General features: G+C 39.2%; 1 protein-coding gene across 6 annotated transcripts in view; it reads right to left on the minus strand.

Moving 5' to 3' along the window:
- RAPGEF5 (Rap guanine nucleotide exchange factor 5) overlaps positions 1 to 23,302 on the minus strand; it is a 92,084-nt gene that overhangs the window by 18,313 nt on the left and 50,469 nt on the right. For all 6 annotated transcript variants that reach the window (XR_007707896.1, XM_035562509.2, XM_050709129.1 and 3 more), the window contains exons 4-13: positions 18,215 to 18,293; positions 17,021 to 17,165; positions 15,661 to 15,758; positions 14,890 to 14,920; positions 13,870 to 13,948; positions 10,822 to 10,971; positions 8,066 to 8,163; positions 6,201 to 6,323; positions 3,523 to 3,701; positions 686 to 776 (exon numbers count right to left, since the gene is read on the minus strand). Coding sequence is in view for 5 of the 6 variants with exons in the window: in XM_035562509.2 (XP_035418402.1) it covers positions 686 to 776; positions 3,523 to 3,701; positions 6,201 to 6,323; positions 8,066 to 8,163; positions 10,822 to 10,971; positions 13,870 to 13,948; positions 14,890 to 14,920; positions 15,661 to 15,758; positions 17,021 to 17,165; positions 18,215 to 18,293 (1,073 nt within the window). In the remaining variant the exon portion in view is untranslated. The remainder of the gene's footprint in view (positions 1 to 685; positions 777 to 3,522; positions 3,702 to 6,200; positions 6,324 to 8,065; positions 8,164 to 10,821; positions 10,972 to 13,869; positions 13,949 to 14,889; positions 14,921 to 15,660; positions 15,759 to 17,020; positions 17,166 to 18,214; positions 18,294 to 23,302) is intronic.

A 23,302-nucleotide genomic window follows, 5' to 3' on the forward strand; every position in this document is an offset into this window, starting at 1 on the left:
GACATACACAGTGATGTTTTCACATGCATGATTTCAGCTAAGAGGGAAAGACTGCACTGGACTGTGTTAAATAGCTTTGTGACCCTTCAACGGCCACTAGGTTTCAGCTGCTGGTGCTCAAGGGCATCTGCAACAAAGGAGATCACAGCTATTCTTTTTTACTTTGTGTTACAGGTTCATGTTTTTTGAGTACTGCCCACTTGCGGTGCTAGGTGGGTGGCAAGGGATGAGATTTCTCTGCATATTACATTAAATGACTTCTTCCTCCATTTTAGTTTCATCAGCAAAGATATATATACCTTGAATAAATGAAATTATTCCATAATAAGGTATGCTTTGTTTAGAACCAATCTTATAAGACTTTCTGTTCTGACATATGCTTAAAATGCTAAGATAATGTACCTGACTTCCCCCCCCATCCACACGCACACCCCTCTTCCACAAATGGGTAAGATCTCCTTGCTTTGCTCTTATTTAAAAGCTCTGGAAAGGCACATTTCGTTTAATTTGAATGGCTGTGTACCTACGGCTTCAGGTCACAGTAAAGTTTCTTTAGTGGCACTTGTCCTCTGTTAGATTTCAGCATGAAAAACAAATAATTAGGAAGAAAAGGTAATTCACCAGTACACAACATAGATGAGAAATGTTTTTGACAGGATCTAAAAGATACAAAGATGTGTCTTACCTCCCAGGTCTGAGACAGCCGGCTGACAGACGCAGTGTTGAGACCCATAACAATAGCAAAGAATGAATTCAGATTTCTTTGGGCTTTACAGCTGTGGAATAAAAATATGAATGCTGTATTCTGATTTTTTGTCCTCAGAATAAGAGATAAATGGAATGCACAGGTATCCTAGGTTACTGAGCCCAGTTTCAACTCTCAGCACTAACATACAATCAGCTTCCACATAATGAACTCATTAAATGTCCTATCATGGCCACCTGCAGTCTAGGTGATGTGGTCTCTAAGAAGTTTTTTAGCACACGTTCCACTGTCTCATCAACCCTGCTGTTGGCAGGTTATTTTTCTTCCTTTGCTGTCAGAATTAATTTTCCCTTTTCAATGTTCGAGTTACTCTCTGCTGTCCTTTACCATACAGAATAATTCCTTGACCTCTATTGTGTTGTATTATAAATATTTTCATCCCCTCTTTCATCTTTTCTGTAAATTGTACATCATTGGTTCCTTCAATTTTTTTTTTGTGGTCATGGAGTGCAATCTATTTCTCCATATTGCTGTTATTTTTCATTGAATTCTTTGTAATTATTTTAACTTTTCTCCCTGCTCTACTTCTTACCAAGGAGATGTGTGATACAGTGGGAAAGGAAGGAGAAGCACAATTACTGCTTTACCTCTAAGTTCTTACATCTTTCTCCTATGCAAGTATAAAGCAAATATAAAATATATTTACTTGGAACAGCGTCACACTTTGTCCTTGTCTTTAATTTGTCATCTGTTATCACCCGAAGACCTTTGTCACAGCACTGTTCTTTACAATCATGCCGTTATTTCTTCAGCTCAGTATTAGCATTCCCTAGCTGAATTACTTTGCATCTATCTAAATTAAATCTTATCCCACTGTTGTTTGCACATGCCACTAGACTCCTTAGATCATTCTTTCTTTTTTTTTTTAATCCTCCAATGCATTTGCAATCCCTCATCATTTTTATTGTCTGAAAATCTGATTAATGTTCAATTTACATGTCCCTATAAATTAGTTGCAGTTTGCACTGGTTTCAATAGTGGTTCCTGTGGAATTTGCTTGATACCTCTATTCTTTGACATTTCACTACATACAGTTGGCCCCTGCTTATTTCCAGTCCATTAGGAAATTTTAAATCCTGAAATAAAAAGACGTGTGTGTGTAAGAGAGAATCCTCTTAAGATGATTTTAGGTATGAGTGAATCCACTGTCTTCACTGGATTAATCACCATTGAAAAGCACATGCCAAGGCCTTAGACTGGAAACTCTCTGGCACTTGTTACAAGTTTGTATAAAGTTTGCACTCATCATGGCGTACCATCTCTAGATGGCACATCTCTCACTTAACTTCAACTAAGTTAAAAGAGAAAACAGGGAGCAGTCAGAGCTGCTCTCAGCTCCCTACCTCTCTGCCTTGGTCTTAAATAAAACAGCAGGGCTGCTTGGCTTGTGACTGCGCATAGCACACTATTTCTCCACCCCAACTTGTCCAGAATTTATGAGATATGATGTTTTCTTTTAGAAAGATGCTTTTTGGATTAAAACAAGACCTCAGCGAACTAGATACTGTCCTATTTGCATAGCAATATGCAGATTTTGACATAACTGATCTGATGGGTGCTTCTCCAGTGCACTGGGAGAGCCTGTCTTCCATTTACTGACAACTGTATTTAGTTTCCACAACTTCGACTATTCACTTAACAGACACAGAATTAATTCATATAGAGAAACATTCTAGTCTGGAGACAAATATATCCCTATTCATGTGGGACAGATATGAAACTTTTCTTGGAATGCAAATTAACGCTATTGTGGTGCAAGCAAGGCACACAGAGCCAACCGGTTTTGACGTAATTGGACCAAACTTGGCCATTGATAAGGCAGAAAATGAAAGCATTACTGTATACCCCAGAACGTGCAACCTAAATCAAATCACATTTATGAGTTACAGTAGATTAGATTAGAAAAATTCATTTCACCAAAGGCACTGCTTCAGTAGAGAACAGCCTTTTGTATGTAACTGCCTTGCAAATTAAATCAACCCAGTCGATGAGGGGAACAAATTATACATTTTCCATGAACATGCATATTCAAATATTGCAAAAGACCAACAAGTGGAGAAAGAGGCAAGAAGAATGGCTGCACATATTTAAATTGCTCCATTCCCTTGGTTACCAAAATAAGAATAATTACAGAGAGAAGAACTCTCTGTGTATAGTATATCTGTATTTTGTTCCAAGGCATAGAATAAATGCCAATAGTACTTACTAATAGTGCAAGAATAGAATGCCATATCTAATTAGTGAAGAACCTCTGCCCTCCTCTTCCCTTCCCCTCCACCCGTTCCAACAAATTAAGAGTATTCCAAACAGGATTGCATGGGGCAACAGCTTACTGCAGCCAGTTTCCTCTGCAGAGGTAGGCCTTTAAAACAGTTTTCTGGTTTTCTTGTAGTCTTTGGAGAATGAGTGTGGTTGCTCAAACAGTTTTGTAACACATTTCCTCAGGTTAGCCCTGCTAAGAAAGGAGGTATCCCTACATCATCAGGGATTTTGCAGTTGATGCTGCAAATACACTGGCTAAGTAGCTGGGGAAGATTTGAACATCATACACTCCACCACATCGAATTTTGGCCAGTATTTGCTGTTGTTGTTTATGGACTGTTTTATCTAGGTATGGTTACTACACTCTTAGAACTCAGGATGGCAAATTAGGTTTTTGTCTTTGCTTTGCACCTCATTCTCTTTTGTCACCCTATGTATATACATATATAAAGCATGTGAATTCAAGGATTTTTGTTGCAACTTTAGTAACTTACTGGGCAGCAATCTTGATGAACTTTTTGACCAGCTGTACACGCTTGCAGAGCTGGCTGCAGAGGAGTATCTCAGTGGCAACCCAAAGCTGGACCTCGTTGCATCTTTGAAGCAGAAGACTGAGATTCTCAGTGTTTTCAGCACTGCCCTGTCTGCTGAATGTGAAGTATATGAGCTCTTGCTGGAAGACATTGTCAATATTATTAGGGATACAAAAATGATTTAAGTATAAATAAGTTAAAATTACGACAAATATTTCTGAGACAAGATTTGGATACAACTGGCTATTTTTTATTGTCCATGAGCCAATCACAAATGATTCAGTTTTCAGATTTGGCTTAGCAGTCTAGAGGCTTATTACAGTATTCAGGTGAATTGGAAGTCCTGCAAGATGTACTTTTCTTTTAAGATTTCCTGCAGTTCCACTTCTAGTTTCAGGAAGATACAGGACATAACTAATCTGTCTCTTTCTGAATTTCTTCACTTCTGTTCCAGCATGAAGAAGCAACCAAATCCCAGAGCACTGCAGAATTTGAAAAATTTCCACTCCAATTTCTTGCTAAAAATGGCCAAATTTTTATGTTTTATGAACAGAAGCATGGGTCTTGCTTTCTGTGCAAAAAAAAAAAAAAAAAAAAAAAAAATCTTGACTAGCTCTGGTTTTAAAGTGTCTAACCTGAGTAAAAGAACATGAAATGAAAGATCGAGGAAAGCATCGAGAGGCAAGGGAATTTCACAGTCACTTTCTCAGAAAGTCATCACACTTTTCACTGAATGATATTTTCAAGTGACATTTTGTACTGTTAACTGTGTGTTTTACTCAGAAGCTCACAGGAGAACCTACCAAAGTCATTGAAACAACCCAATGGGCACTGAAATGGTATATTATGACATTTTATAAAGCCTGCCCAGTGGTTTTTTATCTCATTGAAACCTAACCAGAGCAGTAATGTGAACATCTAAGTTGCTGAAATAGTGATATTTTTATATGTATATATTTTTTTTTGATTAAAGCGATATCAAGGTCACTTATTCATAGAGTCCTGTATTTACTGGAATATTGTCGAGTGCAAAGGACAATTTGCATACACAACACATTCATACAGATAGTTTTTAGAGAATAATCGTGATCTTTACAGGCCAGGATGCTGTTGGCCTTCTCAGGTGGCCAAGAAGGCCAACAGCATCCTGGCCTGTATAAGAAGCAGTGTGGCCAGCAGGTCTAGGGAGGTGATTGTCCCCCTGTACTCGGCTCTGGTGAGGCCGCACCTCGAGTACTGTGTTCAGTTTTGGGCCCCTCGCTACAGGAAGGACATGGACGTGCTCGAGCGAGTCCAGAGAAGGGCGACCAAGCTGGTGAGGGGTCTGGAGAACAAGTCTTACGAGGAGCAGCTGAGGGAGCTGGGCTTGTTCAGCCTGGAGAAGAGGAGGCTCAGGGGCGACCTTATCGCTCTCTACAGTTACCTTAAAGGAGGCTGTAGAGAGGTGGGGGTTGGTCTGTTCTCCCACGTGCCTGGTGACAGGACGAGGGGGAATGGGCGAAAGTTGCGACAGGGGAGTTTTAGGTTGGATGTTAGGAAGAACTTCTTTACCGAAAGGGTTATTAAGCATTGGAACGGGCTGCCCAGGGAGGTGGTGGAGTCGCCATCCCTGGAGGTCTTTAAAAGACGTTTAGATGTAGAGCTTAGCGATATGGTTTAGTGGAGTACTTAGTGTTAGGTCGGAGGTTGGACTCGATGATCTTGAGGTCTCTTCCAACCTAGAAATCTGTGTCTGTGTCTGTGTCTGTGTATCTTTTACTCTCTTGAGGCAAGTTTTAATAAAACCCACTATGTATACAGGGAACTTGAGATGCACCACCACAGGGAAGTTACAAACCTTTGTCAAACTTTTGCAGTATCAAGGATTACAACACATCTCTTGGACCTGATTCAATACCACAACTGCTGAGAACTGTGACATCATATTGTCATGACAGTGAACCAAGAACCAAGGAATACCAGTGCTCCAAAATCCTGGTGCAATATCAAGACACCAAAGCAATATGTCCTGGTTTCCGGTAGGACAGAGTTAATTTTCCTCCTAGTAGCTGGCAGGGTGCTATGTTTTGGATTAGAATGAGAAGAGCGCTGATAACATGCTGATGTTTTAATTGTTGTAGAGCAGTGCTTACACCAAGCCAAGGACTTTTCAGCTTCTCGCTCTGTCCTGCTAGCGAGCAGGCTAGGGATGCAGCAGGAGCTGGGAGGGGACAGACCCAGGACAGCTGACCCAAACTGGCCAAAGGGGTATTCCATACCATCTGACGTCATGCTGAACAATATATAGGGGTGGCTAGCCGGGGTGGAGGGGGGGCCGGCTGCTCGGGGATAGGCTGGGCATCAATCAACGGGTGGTGAGCAATTGCATTGTGCATCACTTATTTCGTACACATGATTACTATTATTATTATTATTATTATTATTGTTGTTGTTGTTGTTGTTGTTATTATTTTTCCTGTCTTAATAAACTGTCTTTATCTCAACTCACAGACTTCACTTTCCCGTTTCTCTCCCCCATCCCGGAGAGGGAGGGGGGAGGGTGAGCGAACGGCTGTGTGGTGTTTGGCTGCCAGCCGGGCTAAACCACAACACTGCTGCATGGAAACAATGTACTTGGAAGTGGGCATGGTGCTCCTCACCTCATGAATTGCGTTGAAGAGGCTCCAGTCAAAATTTGTTAGTTCTAAGGCAAGATCCCAAGTGTTGATTCCCAAAATTCTCACAGACCGTTGCTGCAACTCCTCGTTTTCAGCAAATGGGTTCTAAATAATTGACAAGAACAAAAATTTCTGAGCAAATGCCAAAAGCTTCACAATGAAACAGCTGTTAGACCAAGGTACAAAACAGAGCTGACTGAGTAAGTAATCTTCTAAGTGCACTGAGGTTTTTTTTTCCAGTTATAGCCTATTTAATAAATAGCCTGAAACAAGAATTGGTCAATAGGATCAATGATTTCCCATTGGATTAGGATTTCTCCCTCCCATTCTCTTATTCTCTCTAAACTTTGAGTGTGGAACACTGACCAAACAGGTAATGAACATAATGTAAATATAACATATGAAATTATCAAGAAAGTAAATTTTGACACCAGGAAATTTTTATATTACAAGGTAAAGGAATCATTCTGCAAACTCACCAGCTTCAGAATAAATATACAAAACTTGCCACCAATCCACATACATTTACAAACAGCATAAATTCAACATAATTTACTCCAAGTGCAGTTGCCAACAAACAGTAAAACACTGCAGGTCCTGATTCAAAAAAGTTACTTAGGTTATCACTGTGGAGTTCATTGGTACTGCCAATATTAAGGGTCACTTGACATTTCCATTATTAGCTCTGATTTTCAAAGGTTTGTATTTCTCTTGGTTTTTTTGTCTCATCAGTCTGAAACCTGGCACATGAACCATCTGCCAAGATGAACGATTATTCTTATCAGTTAAGCCATTACTTTGGTGCTATATTTTTGACAGTTACAGCAAGTTTTGCAATTTTTATTATGCAACTAATGAAACTAGATTGGCTGTCACCTGTCTGTACTAGAAACCCTTCTTTAATATTAGCATTTTTAGAGGCAGCTAGAATGCTGGAGATAATGGGGATGACAGATTACAATGATATCAGCATGTCAGCTCTTCAGGGCACATTGATCCAACAAAATGTAAATAGACATTTCTCATTGCTAGGATGAATGCACAGATACTTGTGCTGACAACAAATCAAAGTCAGATGCAATACTGTCCCCGTACTTTCCTCAAAGCATATGAATAATTAGCAGAAAATATTAAATCTTGGAGTTCCTGCCTCACTGAGGTTTTGGGAAAGCACAGGGAGAGGGATTTTTCAATCCCATTTCCTGAGGACAGGGGGAATGAAAGAGCTTCTACTCTTCAACCTGCTTCCCTCCCTAGCACCAGAGACATGGATAGACAGACAGACAAAAGCTTCCTTTTGAAGAAAATGGAAGAAAAGGAGATGCCACCAGATGCAAAATAACCATGTGGATGCCACAACACTGTGGTCACACTGATGCTTAGTAATTTTGGTAAAACTCACACTACATATATATCTACATGTGGTAATTCCACGTTTGTAGGTTTGTAGAGTTTGTCTTCTACCTTCTGTAACTCTATACTAGCTATTTTATGTATCGTAAAAGCACAAGGGGTAAAAAATGGAGTCATGAGCTTTGAAGTAATCCTCATCTCAGTCAGCCCTGTACAAGCACAAGCCAGCTTTTCTAGGCTGACGTAGATTGAAAGATTTAAGCTCTATAGAAGCTTTGGTATATTTGAAATTGATGAACAAATTCCATTACTGTTCAGTCAAACAACTGCTGTTAATGCAAGATTTTTTTTTCCAGGTATAGAACACCTTAGTAAGCTTCACTAAGGAACTGAAAAATAAGTCATGTACTGAAAACACATTCTTAAATGAATAGGAAGCCCTTGATCTGGAGTCAGACACATAAAAAATTGGAAGTCAAAATACACATCCTTACCAAAGAATCAGTCAGATCTTTTCGGTAGACAAACATACGACTGGATGATTCAAAAGATTTTGAGATGGCCAAGTCATTTGGTTGTAGTTCATGTTTTTCTTTAAGAATAGAAAACAAAACACACAAGCTTCAGAAAAAGGAGTATAAGCTGCATATAAATATGAGAAAAAACATTACAAACATATTTGTAAAGCCACATATTTTTTTTAGAACATAACTAAGCATTAAACACACATATACCAAGCATGGTTTCATCATCTCCACACTATTCAGAATAATAAAAGAAAAATGTCTCTGATGGTGGACTAGAACACAAAATCTTCCATAACCTGCTTTCAGTGTGGACTTCACACAGGACAGAACATAAACAAACCCTTACATTTTCTAGTCTAACCTCCTGTGCATTTGGGAACGTTTCATTTCAACCCAGTGGCTCTACCACAAATGCAGTGACTTCAGTTAAAGCAACATGTCTCACCCTCAAGAGACTGAGCTGCTGTGTGTCACAGGCAGAAAATAACAGGGGTAGAAATCTCATCAGTAGCAGTTCAACCCATAGAGCAGAAAAAAAGGTCCTTGTTAATTAATTTATGTAGAGAATTTATGTAGAGAAATTATTCCTCTAGACCTATAGCAATTTATTTAGTAACCAGCAGGACACACCAAACAGGCCACAAAGAGAAAGGACTTTTCTTCTCCACTCACTGGGCAGTGCAGTGTTCTGCTCTGGGCAATTTTGGATGCACCAGAGAAAGGTGTGTGGGAAAAAAAGAAAAAAAAAAAAAAAAAGACCCAGAACACAGCTAAACACTCATGCCCTAGGAAAACTGTCTCTTCTTGCAGGCTCCAAGTAATCTTCTGGAGATCTGACATAAGATTTGATTACAGTCACTGTATTAATGTAGATCCAAAAGCACTACAAGCATGTTGACAGCTACCTTGGACTTTTCATGGCCCATGAGGGAGGGGTAGAAACAGGAGTCCAAGAGCAAAACATCATTACTAACAATTCGTTTTTTCCCCTTCCCATGCTCACACTGATGCCAGAAACATTCATGCTGAACTACCAGTATGTCTTTTCAAGATAATTTTGAATAAAAAGACCTTGCTTGTTCATTTAAAGAGTACAATAAAAACACGTTCGTCAATGCTCAGCCTGCTGCCCTCCAAGTGGATGGCGGATGACAGCTCTGAGTCACACAAACAGTGAAAAACAAAGGAAAAAATAAAGCATTGGCAGGCTGCTGTTTATTGCACACAGCACACAAGTGAGAATGCATAGGAACAAGGATACTGAAACTGTGCTATCTCCAGTTAATTTGTTCCATGTGACCAAACAGCATTTTGGAAATTACAATGGTCATGTACAAATGACAGTCCTATTGTACCTGCATTTTAATGATTACTTCTTATTGAACAGCCTAATGGCAATGACTTCTTTTCTGTGGCTTTCTTAGGAAACAATGTGGTCTAGAGATAATAGCACGTTTCATTATTTATGAATTGTTGGTTTTCTTTAGATAAATAGGCAGTTAGCACCAGATTTATTACTATCAGAGCAAAACTTGCCCTGCTCCTGACCGGGAGCACAACACCTGAAGAATAATGGCAGCAGTGCTGTAAAATGCAGTGGACTCAAGTTTGGGCACACACAAGGGTAAAACGAGTACATCTGCAAGTGATGTAACCCAGCTGGCCAGGACGCCTACATATAATGCTCCCGTGTGGCTGCTCCACGCCCAGGCTCTTGATTGCCAGGGCAGGGCGCCATCTCCTTGCCACCCACACCAAAACCCTGCAAAAAAAGGTTATTTAATTGTGTTTGACACGGGGGATGAAAATGTGACCTTCCACTTCTGAATCAGATAAATAAACAGAACAAGCGAGCATTTGTCTATATTTCAAAGAAGTAAGACTGAATGCAATATCTTTACAGGTTTGCCCTTTGTCTCAAGGAATCAACATCAGCTAATGCTGGCTGAGAGTATGGCCCAGGCATTCTCAAGTCTTAGCCCTTCTTTGCCGGTCCAGCTTGTCCTTTCCATGTATCCAGTTACATTGCTTCCTTTATTTTCAATAAGAGACAAAGAAAAGTTACCACAATGAGGAAAACAACCTGACCAGTGATTTTGAGGCCTGACAGACACCAAACGAAATCTTGGCTTTTGGCTGGTCCCAAAGCCCACAAGCAGTCTGATCCTCCACGGAAAGACAATAAGCCTTTCCTGGTAAATGAGAAACACTGAACTAACAGGCAAAAAATGTCAGTCATAAGCAAGACTACCTACAAAATATTGCTAGATTGCTCTCAGTATCTTGACTGTGCAAATACATGTCTCCTTCCTTTCTCCTGGAGAATATTCATTCCCCATGCTGTAAATAAGAAAGCAGCCACACATACAGTATTTGCTATTCCTTTTTATATTTTAAAAGCAAACCATGCCTCATTGCCTTCCAAATTAATTTAGACGTGAAAGTAGATTTATCTGTGGGGAACAAAAAAAATATCTTGTAATACTGATAGATATGGACAGTCCTTTGCACTCCCTTCCCAGCGTGGAAACGCCGCATCCGGCAGGACCCAAGAATGAGCTGTTGCCATGGGAACGACTCTGGGATGCAGCTCCTCATTGTTCCCTGGTCATCCAGCTGTGGGCCCATGCAGGAACAGCTGTATCCTTGCACCAGAAAATGTCAGCCCTCCCTTAAGGTGATGCACTACAAGGTGAGCAATCGGATGAAGGAATGTTATTTACCGCCAGAGAACGTGACTGTAACCAGTGCCAGCTCCTCCTCTGGGTACTGAATCTTTTCCGCTATAATCTTCAGTATCTCCTGTGCTGAAGTGGTTACTTGAGCTTTCACGCTGACGTACGAGTGCTCCGTTATATACACACGGCAGAACACTGCATGAAGGAAGAAAGGCAGGATCAGCAGCAGTCAGAGACCCCAGCAGAACAGGGGGGAGAACCTTGCAGCCCCAGCCTCTGTGATGCCCCAGCTGCAGGAAGGGCTGCTCCCTCTCCCTGCCCAACAGCGACGTGAAACTAAGAACCAAACATCACCATTATCCCCCTTGCCAACCCCTCTTCCTGGGAAATGACAGGGACAAACAGATGCATCTCCATGGATGCATGTCAGCAACACCTACTCAAGAGCTCCTACCATGAGGATGCATAGCAGGCAACCTCCTCTGTTGTCTATTTTCTCTGCAAACTCAGCTGTTACCACCTTTTGCCCCTTCCTTTTAGGTTCAGATAAATCACCATTCTTCTGCTGCAGAAACTATTTTGCCCCTCCACTTTCACCTGGAGCAGTAGGTTCCTCAAGAGACATTTAAACTACATGCACTGCCAGAGTATTTTAACACCAGCAGAGGCTGCCTGAACAGCACTTCAATTTGTTCCGAAACTCTCTCCCTGAGTCACTTGCGGCACACATAAAAGGGATTGGTTTGGAGAAATTCCCTGGGCTCAAAACTTCCACAGAAGTCCAAGAGTTGTTTAGGCTCTGGGAGGGAGATTCTCACTGGTAATGCTGTGGTCAGTTCAAGCAGTACTTTGTTTCTGCTATGAAAATGATGTACGCTCCCTCTGCTTCCCAGAATTTTAAGGTTTACTTTTTATTTTTTTCCCTGAGTTTGCAGTAGCCAGATATTTGAAATACAGCTGCCATACTTAAAAGGAAACAGACCTGTAGACTGGCACAGATGTTTCAAAAATGACATCTGCTAATGAGAATTGCCACAGCTCTGGATTCCTTACTCACTTAAGTGCTTAAACTTTTCATTTTCTTCTACTTAAGTGCTTATTGCAGACTGCTACCATGACAGTATAAGACAATATTATTCTCCAGAAATGTTGTATTTTTACTGACAAATGTATGTAGCAATTTTGGCTGTTGTACAAATCTTCATGGCTTCAAGGCACTGTCATTAACTGAGACCATGCCAGAAGTGGTTAAGAACTCTATCTTATTGAGCATCTTTTTTGTGTAGTAGAAAAGAAAAACGAAGATAAGAAGGAAGGAGGAACTTAACATTTAACCTTGGGGAAGAAAAGTCATCTGATTTTATAATTTTTTTCTTAACCTATATCTGCTGGCAGACAGTAAATCAGGTGCTCATCGTGTGTCAGAATCTCTCTTCAGAATGCATAAAACTAGTGAAAAGATAGATACATCAAACTGCACTCTAAATTACAAGGTAGAAAAAAAATAAATCTGACAGGAATATTTGGCCTCCATTGCCTACAGTGAATTTGTTTGAAATCTCCACCTCTGCCATTTGGGAGGGGTAGGTGACAGCAATATATTAACTTATAATTGAGCTGTTGACATACCCTTTATTTAGCATTGAACCAACCTACAAAATCAGGTCCTTGAGAACAACCATTGTACTGATCCTCTTCCCCTCCACAAATCCATGATATTTATGGGCATGGAACGTCATCCCTTCAGGAGCTTATGCTGCCCCTCAGTGAGATGCAGGAGGGAATGCCACCAGGAGGTTGTGGGGATGGGGTGTAAACCACCCTGAGAGGTAACACTTACATTAGGAGATAAAATGCTTCTGGTCTGACCTCTGCCCCTGAGGGCAAGAAGCATGGTGTGGCTTGGACAAACCCATCCTCTACAAGCACCATCTCTTGACAGCACTCCACAGCCCATACCATTTCCCTCTGTCACACCCAGGCATCTCTCTCTCCTCTCCCCAGCCCCACTTTTTCTATTTCATTCCCTCAGTCCCAGCATCTTCCATGGCTCATCCTCACAAAGAGAGAGAGAGCAAAGCAATTTATGCCCTTGCTGGGTCCTATTCTTCCTGTCCCTGTGGCCATGGGGTCTGTCCCCTCTCTTGTGCCAGTACCTTTCCTACTCATGAGCTGTGTCAGACTTTTTAAGAAGAAAAATGAATGTGGGTGTTCTCATCTAGAAATTACATTTTTAGAAGCAGCTTCGTCAGCCTAAACCTCAAATTAACTTTAGAAGACTTTAAGGCACAGAAAGAGGCTACCTATCAGCAGAACATAGTGTAGAAAAAGACTTGGCACTAATGGAGCTGTTTTTGTGCCATGTCACAAATGAGCACTAAAAATATCTTGACTCAGCATGAGCTTGTGGAGTTTTGTTCCCAAGGAGAAATAAAGATTTGTTGTTAAAGGGCAATGTTTTCCAGGAGAGGGTCTTTCTGCCTGTTCTCTGCTCATGTGCATGGTGTTATTCTCTCTGCCTCCTTCCTCTTGCAGGCATTACGGGACGCTGACAGCTTCACTTTGTTATTGCATTACCAACGATGAAGGGAAGTCGTATTTTGAAATGGTTGACATTAAAGTGTAGTGGCATCTCTCCCTCCACAAGGAAAGTTTTTTGAGGAGAGAAGGAACTTACACCGGTTCTCAGAGTTAGCAGATCCTGCCCCACTTAACCTGACAGGCTCATTCACCTCCTGCACCCAACATCTCAGTCAAGAGACCGAAACCATGACACAGAGCAGGAATAAAGTCTGGTGGATAGGCTGCCTCACCCATGAGACACACAGGCCTGTCACAGAGCCACTGGAGGAACTGGGCAGGGGGAAAGCCCTTGAGGTATCATCCCACCGCTGAAACCCTGCAAAGCAGGAGGCAGAAGGGCAATCTTCCTACAGCCAAACCTTTATTCTTTTGTGGCCCTAGGGTCCTGTTCAGAAGCTATACATCTCATAAAATGTACCTTACAGGCAGCCCTTACTCAGAAACAATTTTGCCCTGACATTTAAAGGCAGTGCACTAAGCTTTTTCCCCCAGTCTTTCAGTCATACTTACTTTCTTCTGCTTCATTCATGGTTCCTCTGTGTTGCAGCCAGCTCTCCTTTAGACTGAACTGGTGGAAAAAGGTTTTATTCTGTGAGGGAGTGGGGGAGGAAAAGGAAAAAAAAAAAGATACAACAATGACTGTCTGCATTCCTGCCCTTTACAAAGCAGTTGTTCACAGAATATAGCATTCAGCACATACGTCTGTCCAAGAGGTTTCTGTATAGGAAATCCACCCACCCTTTCCTGGATCAGTAATCTGGGAGTTGCCTTACTAAATAATGGCAAAGGTGGGAATTTCTGAGGAAGTGAGATGTGCCTAGGCCTAGCAGCCTCGACATTTCAAGGTTATTTGTAGTCACGCGCAGAGCTCATTTCTTATGCACTTATTCTTATATACATTTCCTGTGTACCAATCAGCCTATCTAGCAATTCCACTGTTCTGCCTTCTACATTTGCACAGTAACATTTTAAGCTTGTTACACACTACAGCTTCAGTCCAGAAGACTTCACTAGCTCAGCAGTTCACCTCTGCACAGTTCATACATAAACATTCTCCAGTTGCATCTTTTACCTCTGGTTAAATAGACAAATCCATGTTCTTCTCTTTCTTTCTTTCTCTGTCCCTGTCACAACAAATCCCCCTTTACTCTGTTTGCTTGCCACCTGCAGTCAACACCTGTGCTCAGGCTGGTTTGCCCAGGTTTGTTGCATCTATCCAGCCAGGCAGAATGTGCTCCCAGACCTTTGTTGTTCAAAATATTCAACACTGACATCTCAGGACGTGTTGTTAAAATGATAATACTGTCACAGCCACTGCAGGTTAGTTCACACAATTGATATCTAGGCTACAGTGGCAGAAAAAAAAAATCCTTAAGCAATGTTGCAGGTCTAGCCTCACTGATGCAACCTGTCATGTTTTTGGCCACCCATCACTTTCAACTGAGATGCCAAGAAAAGATGTGAAAGTAGGGAGGGGGAGAGAAAGTGAGATTGTAAGCTAGCAACCAGCAAGAATCAGGCTTGTGTTACCTTTCGGTGTGGTGAATATTCATCTACAGTGCTGAAAAAAAAAGAAAATCCAAATCATTCTTTCCATCCAAAGATTAGGAAGTCCTAGTTATCTAAGTTTACAACACAAAAAAGCTTTTTTTAACATTAAATGTTCACCACAGAATAGCTGCAGAGCTCCTTCAGTGAAAGCTAAGGGCATCTGACTCAACCAGAAAACTCTTCTGTGAGTTGCAAAGTCAATGCAGAAAAAAAAGTCTGTGAGTTCCCAGAGGACACTGATACCAGTGGCAGCCAGGGTCACAGCTCTTTCCACTTCCCAAAAGGACAAATCACAGAAATGATTCCATTTGTTAGAAAAAGGTGCTGAGGAAATATCTTTCACAAATACAGTAATTATTAGTAAAACAATAACCCTAACACAACCATTGCAAAGAGATTTGCTTCTCAAAACTGCAGGGGAGAGAAGGAGAGAGAATGCATCATTTGAAGTCAAAGACTGCTGGTTCTGAATTACATTTTGCCAGTTTTTCCACACGCTATTGCTTTACTTGGAAATCATCACAACCAAAATTAATGGGAGCGATTGTAGAACAACACACGTCACCCAACAAACATCAGATAAAATGGAATAACCTAGCTTTACTTTAAAGAAAAGATGAATTGTAAAAATGAATACAGTACTTGTATCACTCATCCCCTTATCTTTGCTGAATTCCAGCAAGATGCCAACAAAAATAAATTACACTCTATATAAAATGAGACTTGATCACAAATATAATCAATGCTTACTGACGACGATGCATCCCAAGTATCTTCTGAAATTCCTTCAGTTCCTTCTCAAGAACGGGATATTCATACACATCATCTAGCACATTCCGGTATATCGTCTACAAAATAAAATAGTATCTGCAAACATCTGATAACTCAAAAATAAATCTAAGGTGTCACATCAGTAGTCTAAATCAATTCAGGCACTAGCCTACTGAAATAAATTTCATCGTTTTTATGCAAGACCCATCAGCAGAGAATGTCCCTATTTAAATTTTCAGGCTAGTCCAATGCTCAGTTTGTCTTCAGAGAAGCACTCTTTTTATCAACACCAAGTGCAAAAGTAAAATGTTGAACTCAGTAATCTACAAACAGAAAGATAAAATGGCACTTGTGGCTGTTACATGAAATGTGAATTACTTCTGAAAAATCCATTCAGAAGCTTGAGAACATACCACACCATCACCACTCATCTAAAATGATAATAATTTGACTTAGACTTTCAAATTCAATGTTCTCTTTCACTTTTCCTCATGTTTGCAGACATTTTAAATTGAGTCAAGACTTTCTTCAAATTTAGTTCAATATTCATTTTTTTACTTGAGTGAATGACTGAACAGAGCAAAAAGGCCCTCAAGAAGATCTCCAGTTACAAGACAGAGTTTTCAAGAAAGGTGAAAGATTAGTCCAACAAATTCTCTCAAAATACTTTCTTTTTTTTTATCAGCAGGAAAAAAAAAGGGGGGGGGAAGAGGAAGAGGAAGAGGAAGAGGGAAAAAACCAACAAACTATCAGCTAGATCTTATGGATCTTGGCGCAGTGAAGACATGGCTATTTGCAAATCCACAAGGCAATTATAAAGTTTTGGTACTCAGATCCTTGCTAAGAAGGGCAGAATCTTACTTAATAAAAAGGCATAAAGCTGCGTTGTTCTCAATATACAAACATTGTGGAATAGCATTATACTCTTCCTAGTACCTCAGACAAAGACAACAAAACTTGCCCTTCATTCGTGATCATCTGAATACTGACTGTAGACCCTGTTCTGGCAGACCAGTGTGTCTAAGGAACCTCCACAACTTCATAGTTTTATTTCCTACCTTCCTAATTTTTCCCCATTTTCTAGACTGCATGTACTTTTATAAGTTTCATACCTGAAAGTAATGTTTTTCATATTGAATGTATGAATAACAGATGCATGTTCAACATGACTACCTCTAAGACATTAAGGCAAGACACGCATAAAACACTTTATATAGAAATATTAAGAACAAAATTTAAATATGAAAAAATTATGCTTTTTAATTTTTGCTGTTGGGTCTTTTTAGACAAAACATGCTAATTAAACAACACTGAAATGCATCAGGAAGTGTTTCAATACCTTTAAAAATTGTTTTAAATGCTCATCTTCGTGTAACCAGTCTTTGTAGAGAGAAGTCCACTGAGAAACCAAATGCAAAACTTTTCGTTTCCTACAGGATACATCAGAGTCATCTTCTTTCCCTTGATAGTTCTTTGCACAATAGGTAGAGTAGGTTAAGGGAAAAATATACTAAAGGTTCACTGAAACTTAAAAATCAAGTGACAGAAAAGACTTCATAATCACCTTGTTTGTTGTTTAGTAATGAAAGTTTTTTTTCACTAAACTATTCAGTTTTAAATGCATATTTATCCTCTTTGAAACTTTAGGAATTTCAACTTTTTGGAATGAAATAGTGATAGAAATGTCAGTTTATCCCCTGTGTCAACATGATTTTTTTTCCTTTCTATACTAGAGAGAGAAGTCTATAAAAGTAAAAACAGTTTAAAAGGAGTTATACAATGTTGAGTCATATCTTTCCTGTAGAAGTGGGAATGAACCTTTGTCCTGCACACAGATGGCAATGTGAATGTCTGTATGAAGGAGGACAATGCATCATTACAACAACAAAAAAAACTGAGCAGAGGAAGTCAATTCTTTTTCCCTGCACAAATTATACTATCTGCAGAAATAACACTATTAAGAAAAAAAAAAAGGGGGGGGAGTAAAAGAATCTATTTCCACTATTGTTCTCTATTCACAAAGCAGAAATACCAAAAGACAGAAGGTACTCACTTTATACATTGTTCCTGCCCCTCCACTATTCTTTCTTTCATTAAGTGAAAAGATCATGCTTTCATGGCAAAAAGGAAAGAAAGGAAAAAAAGAAGGTTCATCTTGTATCTACAAGATCATTCAAGCAATACACCACAGCTTATGGAAATAATTGGAAATAGGAGAAAAAAAAATGTTTTTTCTCAAAATGATTTATATGTTGTATGAAAATGACAAAAGGTACAGACATTGTTGAATACTTCTTCATTTTTTTTCCTCTTAACATATTCTGAAGTATATTACACAGGTATTCTAAGAATTAACATTTATGTTCTGGACATGTTTTAACCTGATCTTAAATGTTATTTTGTAAAAGTTATGAAGATTTATATAGCCTTAAACAAAAACAGCATTTGCATTGTTGTTATGAATTAGGCCTGACAGTATACAAACATAGGTGTCACTGTGTGACGCCTGCTAATACAGCACTTAAAAGGATATTGCCTCAGAAGTGCCTGGCACAAGTCATCAGTCGTCATGAAAACTGTGTATGTGAGAAGGAAGTCATCCAGGAGAGTTTCTGTGGAGGAAGACAAAAAAGAATAAGGTACAATATATTGTTGAAAGGAAGAAGACAGTATCTATTATCTATTCCTGTGTGCATGGCAGGAACAGGAACTCAAAAAAAAAAAAAAGCCTAAAGAATACCAGAATACATCACTGATTTGAAGACTGTTTCACACAGTTAACAGTATGTTTCCACTGCAGATGAGATCCTTATTTAACAAGCACATCCTCAATTCTCAAAGAGCCAACAAGTGGGAATATGCACAAAATAAGCCACAGTTCAGCACTAAGAATCCTCATCATAAACACCACCACCCTGGTTGGTTCTGCTGGATGGTTCCAGCCAAGCAATCTTTCCACCAGATAAATTGTTTTAAAGTCTCAGAAGACAAGTTTTTAATAATAGAAGATGGAAAACTGTGATTGCCATGTACTGTGATGAACATGTAGGCATAGTGTTTGAGAAGCATGAACTAAGCATATTGAAACCTTTAGCTGGTTAAATCTTTTGTGAATCACTGTAGGTGCTGGGACATTTACTCTATGGTTTACTTAATTACATTATTCAAGTTATTTTTTGCTTCTGACATTCCTCCAAATGGTTTCTATCAGTGTTACTACAGTGACCTGAAGGTACTTGCTGACAAAGCATTTCTACCCACTGCAGTGTAGGACCTCAGGTTGTCAGGACAAGCAGTACTGCCAATTCAGACCTGAAAGCAGCTTTCCCATTCCTCATTCCTATGCCACACTAATTTTAGGATTTTTCCAAACCTTTACTACACACAGTAGTCACAAGAGGGAAGGCTGAAAGAACTAGGTTTCCTCTAAGATGAGAGGGCTCAGGGAGAATCTTGTGGTAGTCTTCAACAACTCAGTGACAGGGTAGAGATAAAGCCTAACTTGTGCCAGGGGCATGTAATGTAATGATAAAAGGAAACCATCAGACACAGATAAAAGGGATTTTTTTTTCCCTTTGAGGATGGACAACCACAGGGACAAGTTGCCCAGACAGACTGCAGAACCTCCAATATCAACAATATTCAAAGCTTGCTGGGGCACCACAGCCTGGTCTTACTAAAGCTGCTTTAAGCAAGGGTTAGACCAGATGGCCTCCAGAGGTCCCTTCCAAGGAAAACTGCACTATAACTCAAACAACTTTGCTTCCAGTGCTAGTTAATCACTCATACATGGTGTGTGATCTCAGACTTAATTTTTATTTTGTTCATAAACAACACAATCTTTTAATTTTCTGCAAACAGACGTGAGAATTATGCCGGTCATTTTAGACCCAAAATAAAAATGACCATTGTTGTTTGTTTGTTTTTGACAAAAAAATGCAATTTTTCTTGAAACTTGAGGAGTCTGTGCTCACTGTATTTCTTTGACTTCCAGCAAATACCCTGTGCTCCGTTTAACAAGAAATCAGTTTTGCACCACCTGCTTTACTAGATGAGAACATATGCAGAGGCTGACAGGTAACGTAGGAAATTCCGGTTACTTTTTATTGAGATATATATATATATATATATATGAAGTATTTATTGTAGAGCTAAAAACAACTAATACTAGTTGTTATTAATTGTTACCAGTTACTCAGTTGTGATTTAAGTCGTGGATTTACAGCTGTAAAGATTGAAGGACAAAACGCACCTCACAGGACAAAGATAAGGCTGTGCCCTCATTTCCATATGCTGGTTTCCTAGCTATTTGTTTGTGATCTGGCCCAGTCCAAGCTAGTGCTTGTGTGCATGTAACTCAGAGCAACCCGGCAGCTTTTCATACTAAGCCTGTAATTTCACAATAATTTAGGCCAATTTCAGTCACAGCTGCCTTGGACCTCCTTGTCAGTAAATTGACCTCTTAGATGAGGTGCAGAATGGCAAGAAAAATTCATCCATGTATCATTAAGAGCCAGATACCATGTGAATATCACATGAATGGATGGCTAATGACAACCCACCCTTTCAGCACAGGATTCAAAAAAAAAAAAAACAAAACCTGATAATAATAATGTAACTAGATCAATGCCATTTGCCCAGTAGTTCTTAAAAGACTCCTGATGTGAAGATGCATAGCTAAAGCTCCTTGCATTCACTAATAAAACAAGTGGATTCTTTATATTTCACCAACATTGTTTAAAAACTGTGGAAAGTATTATCTCTGTATAAAACGAAAATTTTCTCTCAGTAAATGAAAAAGTTGTTGTGAACAGCTTGTTCTCTATCTAAAAGGCCATCTAATCATTCTGTTGCACGTCTTTTGGATGATACAATGAAGTTACTAAAGTTGGAGGTTTCACAAACATTTATTTTGAAATTGTTGTTCCTGGAGCCAACCACCACATCTAATCTCTCATTTTAGTTCTTGATCAAACTATGTGCAGTGATACTCATGAAGTCAAAGATGCAGCTACAACAGATTATTTCCACAACTGTCTTTTCTATATAGGTGATGCCAAAGCTTCAGCAATACATAGCCATATATTCAGAAAAGAAATGAAGTACTAGCTGAAGGAAAACTTTAATGCTTATCAGTGAACTTGAGGAATTGTTCAAAATAGTGTGACTTTATCATACTAACTGGTGTTAAAATACCAATATAAAAATTTATTTTTAATACCAGATCATGTGTTTTCCAGATGTCTGTTATCAATTCTTTTCCAATCCCAAAGTGTTAGGATAGGAAGAAAGGCTGGTTTTGCTATGACTTGAGTTTTTGCTTAAACTTTTTGCACAAACTGTGTTATAGATATTACTAATGCAATTCTTTTTAAAACAAGTGACAATTAAAACTGTTTATTTTTTCAGATGTCCCACAACTCTTTTTAAGCCCTCTGTTCAACTCAGACATACCTCTATCTGTTCAGTCTCTAGCTTCTAATGACTTTATCATAATAAGGTATACCACTCAGCCAACGCAAAGGCACAGTGATTACTTTTTTTTTTTTTTTTTTAATACAGAGGAAATGCTAAGAAGTCAATACATTATGATTTCTGTAGTTTGCGTATAGGCTGCATCTCTTCAAACTGCCTCTGAACTTGTTTAGAAATGTAAACCCTAAAGGAATGTTTTGAACAAAAAAGTCTAGATTCTACATGTGGTCCATTAATAGCACCACTCATCTGTTAAATTACCTTAACAAGTAAGCAATGAAAGTGCTTTTGCTAGATTAAATATCTATTACCAGACATCACGTAAGGACTTTATAATAATATTCATATTTTAAAACATCTGTACTAACTTGCATGTATTTCCCTGAAATACAGATATGTACAGTTCACTGTACCTATCTTCTGTATTTTCTTCTCAAATGCACTGTAATTTAAAATAATTCCAATATGGTTTTATATGCCATAGCAAGGACACAAAATCTAAGTGTTCACTGATTCTTCAAAAATAATCTCTTCAACTCAAACAATTGCAGACTTCTCAAATACTTTTTGAAGATTAACGTGCTCTCAGTTACTGATCTGTTGGTCTTAACCTGCAAACAGAGAGAAAGTCTAAGCATGAGACAATTTATTCACAGCAAATTATTTGTTCTGTGCTCCTAATGGACACTTAGAACAGTACACTTCAAGAGGAAGGGCTTTAAGTGTACAAGTTGATCTAATAATTTTGAACACAATTCTTCCTGTTTTTTCCTCTTTAGTCATGGTTGATTTAAGAGTTAAAAAAAAAAAACAAACAAACAAACAGCAATTCCAGTCATCATTAATTATTTACAGTGCACCATACACCCACTCAGAATGGCAGTGAAGTACCTCAGCTTTTAAACTTTCCTATGTCCCAGTTTCTGCATAAATTTGTAACCACCTTCCCTATTCTCCTCATAGAAGAAGTTTTTCTGGTATTTATAGCATCTAGTGAGAATAAAATGTACAGTGATAGCTGAAAAAGAAAAAAGCTGCCTTTGGAAGAAAAGTCTTTCTTCATACAAAAGCCTGTGATGCTATTTTTTTAATTTCTCTTCTTCATTAATTTTTTATTTAATCATTTTCTTTTAGTCATCAATCTAATTTTTCTTTATTCCTCACAATTTACCTTTATTTGGTTAAGCAATCACTACAAAGTATGCAGTCAGTTTACAGCTATGGAATATTTCATTTCAAAGACAATTTCAAGCATTTTAAAGATTCATTGAGACATGCAACAGAAACAGCATGCGTTCAATGGGCTACTGCTCTTGCAGCTCCTTGGGGGCAGCCTTAGGCAGTAAATCTCACCACACTGAACATGTGCTCTCAGCATCTTACCATAGGCATAAAAATAATAACAACAAAAAGTGCACTGTGCTCATTTGTTATTAAATAGTCAATTCACACTAGCTCCTGCTGAGACAGGTTCTCACGGGCTGTGTGTCTTCCCCCAAGTGAAAAAAGGCAGCGTAGACACCAACTTTACCGGCAGCTCTTACTACCCCTCTTCCAGACTTTCTGCACTAAGTCCTTCTGCAAGATACGTTCAGGATGGGTAAGGGATGGAGAGAGCAGTATATAGACATGGGATGTCCTGATGCACGTGGATATCCCAGGGAACATTCGCTTTAAGTTGGCAACTGGAGGACCCAGAAAAGACATCTACAAGAGAAGTTACAGCTGTACTGCATTACTGCATGTGTACAGTGATAGGATTCAATGGCAACAACAATCTGGCTGGGAACAGGGATCTTGAGTCCCAGAGACAGTAAATGGTCATATATTTGGATAAACACCCAATTGTACATTCCCATGTCCTTCAAAAAATCAGAGGATTTCCTGCTGCTTTCCATGTGCCCTCTTACCTAAACAGATCATACCCTTTCTCTCTGAGGGGGCAACTCTACATATTTTAACACAGTGTGAGGGCATATTTTTTATATATGCTTAATTTTAAATGGCAGGAGTGTAGAATGGGTTTCTCACACACCAAATTTTATTCTCTCTTCTCCACTGTCTTCTCTAGACAGGGTATCAATTACCAAGGCTTAGAAAAGAAATTAATAAAGGGCTGTAGTAAGAAACCCTCGGTGGTACACCT

This window comes from Cygnus atratus, chromosome 2 (genome assembly GCF_013377495.2).
Source record: "Cygnus atratus isolate AKBS03 ecotype Queensland, Australia chromosome 2, CAtr_DNAZoo_HiC_assembly, whole genome shotgun sequence".
Taxonomy (NCBI): Eukaryota; Metazoa; Chordata; class Aves; order Anseriformes; family Anatidae; genus Cygnus; species Cygnus atratus.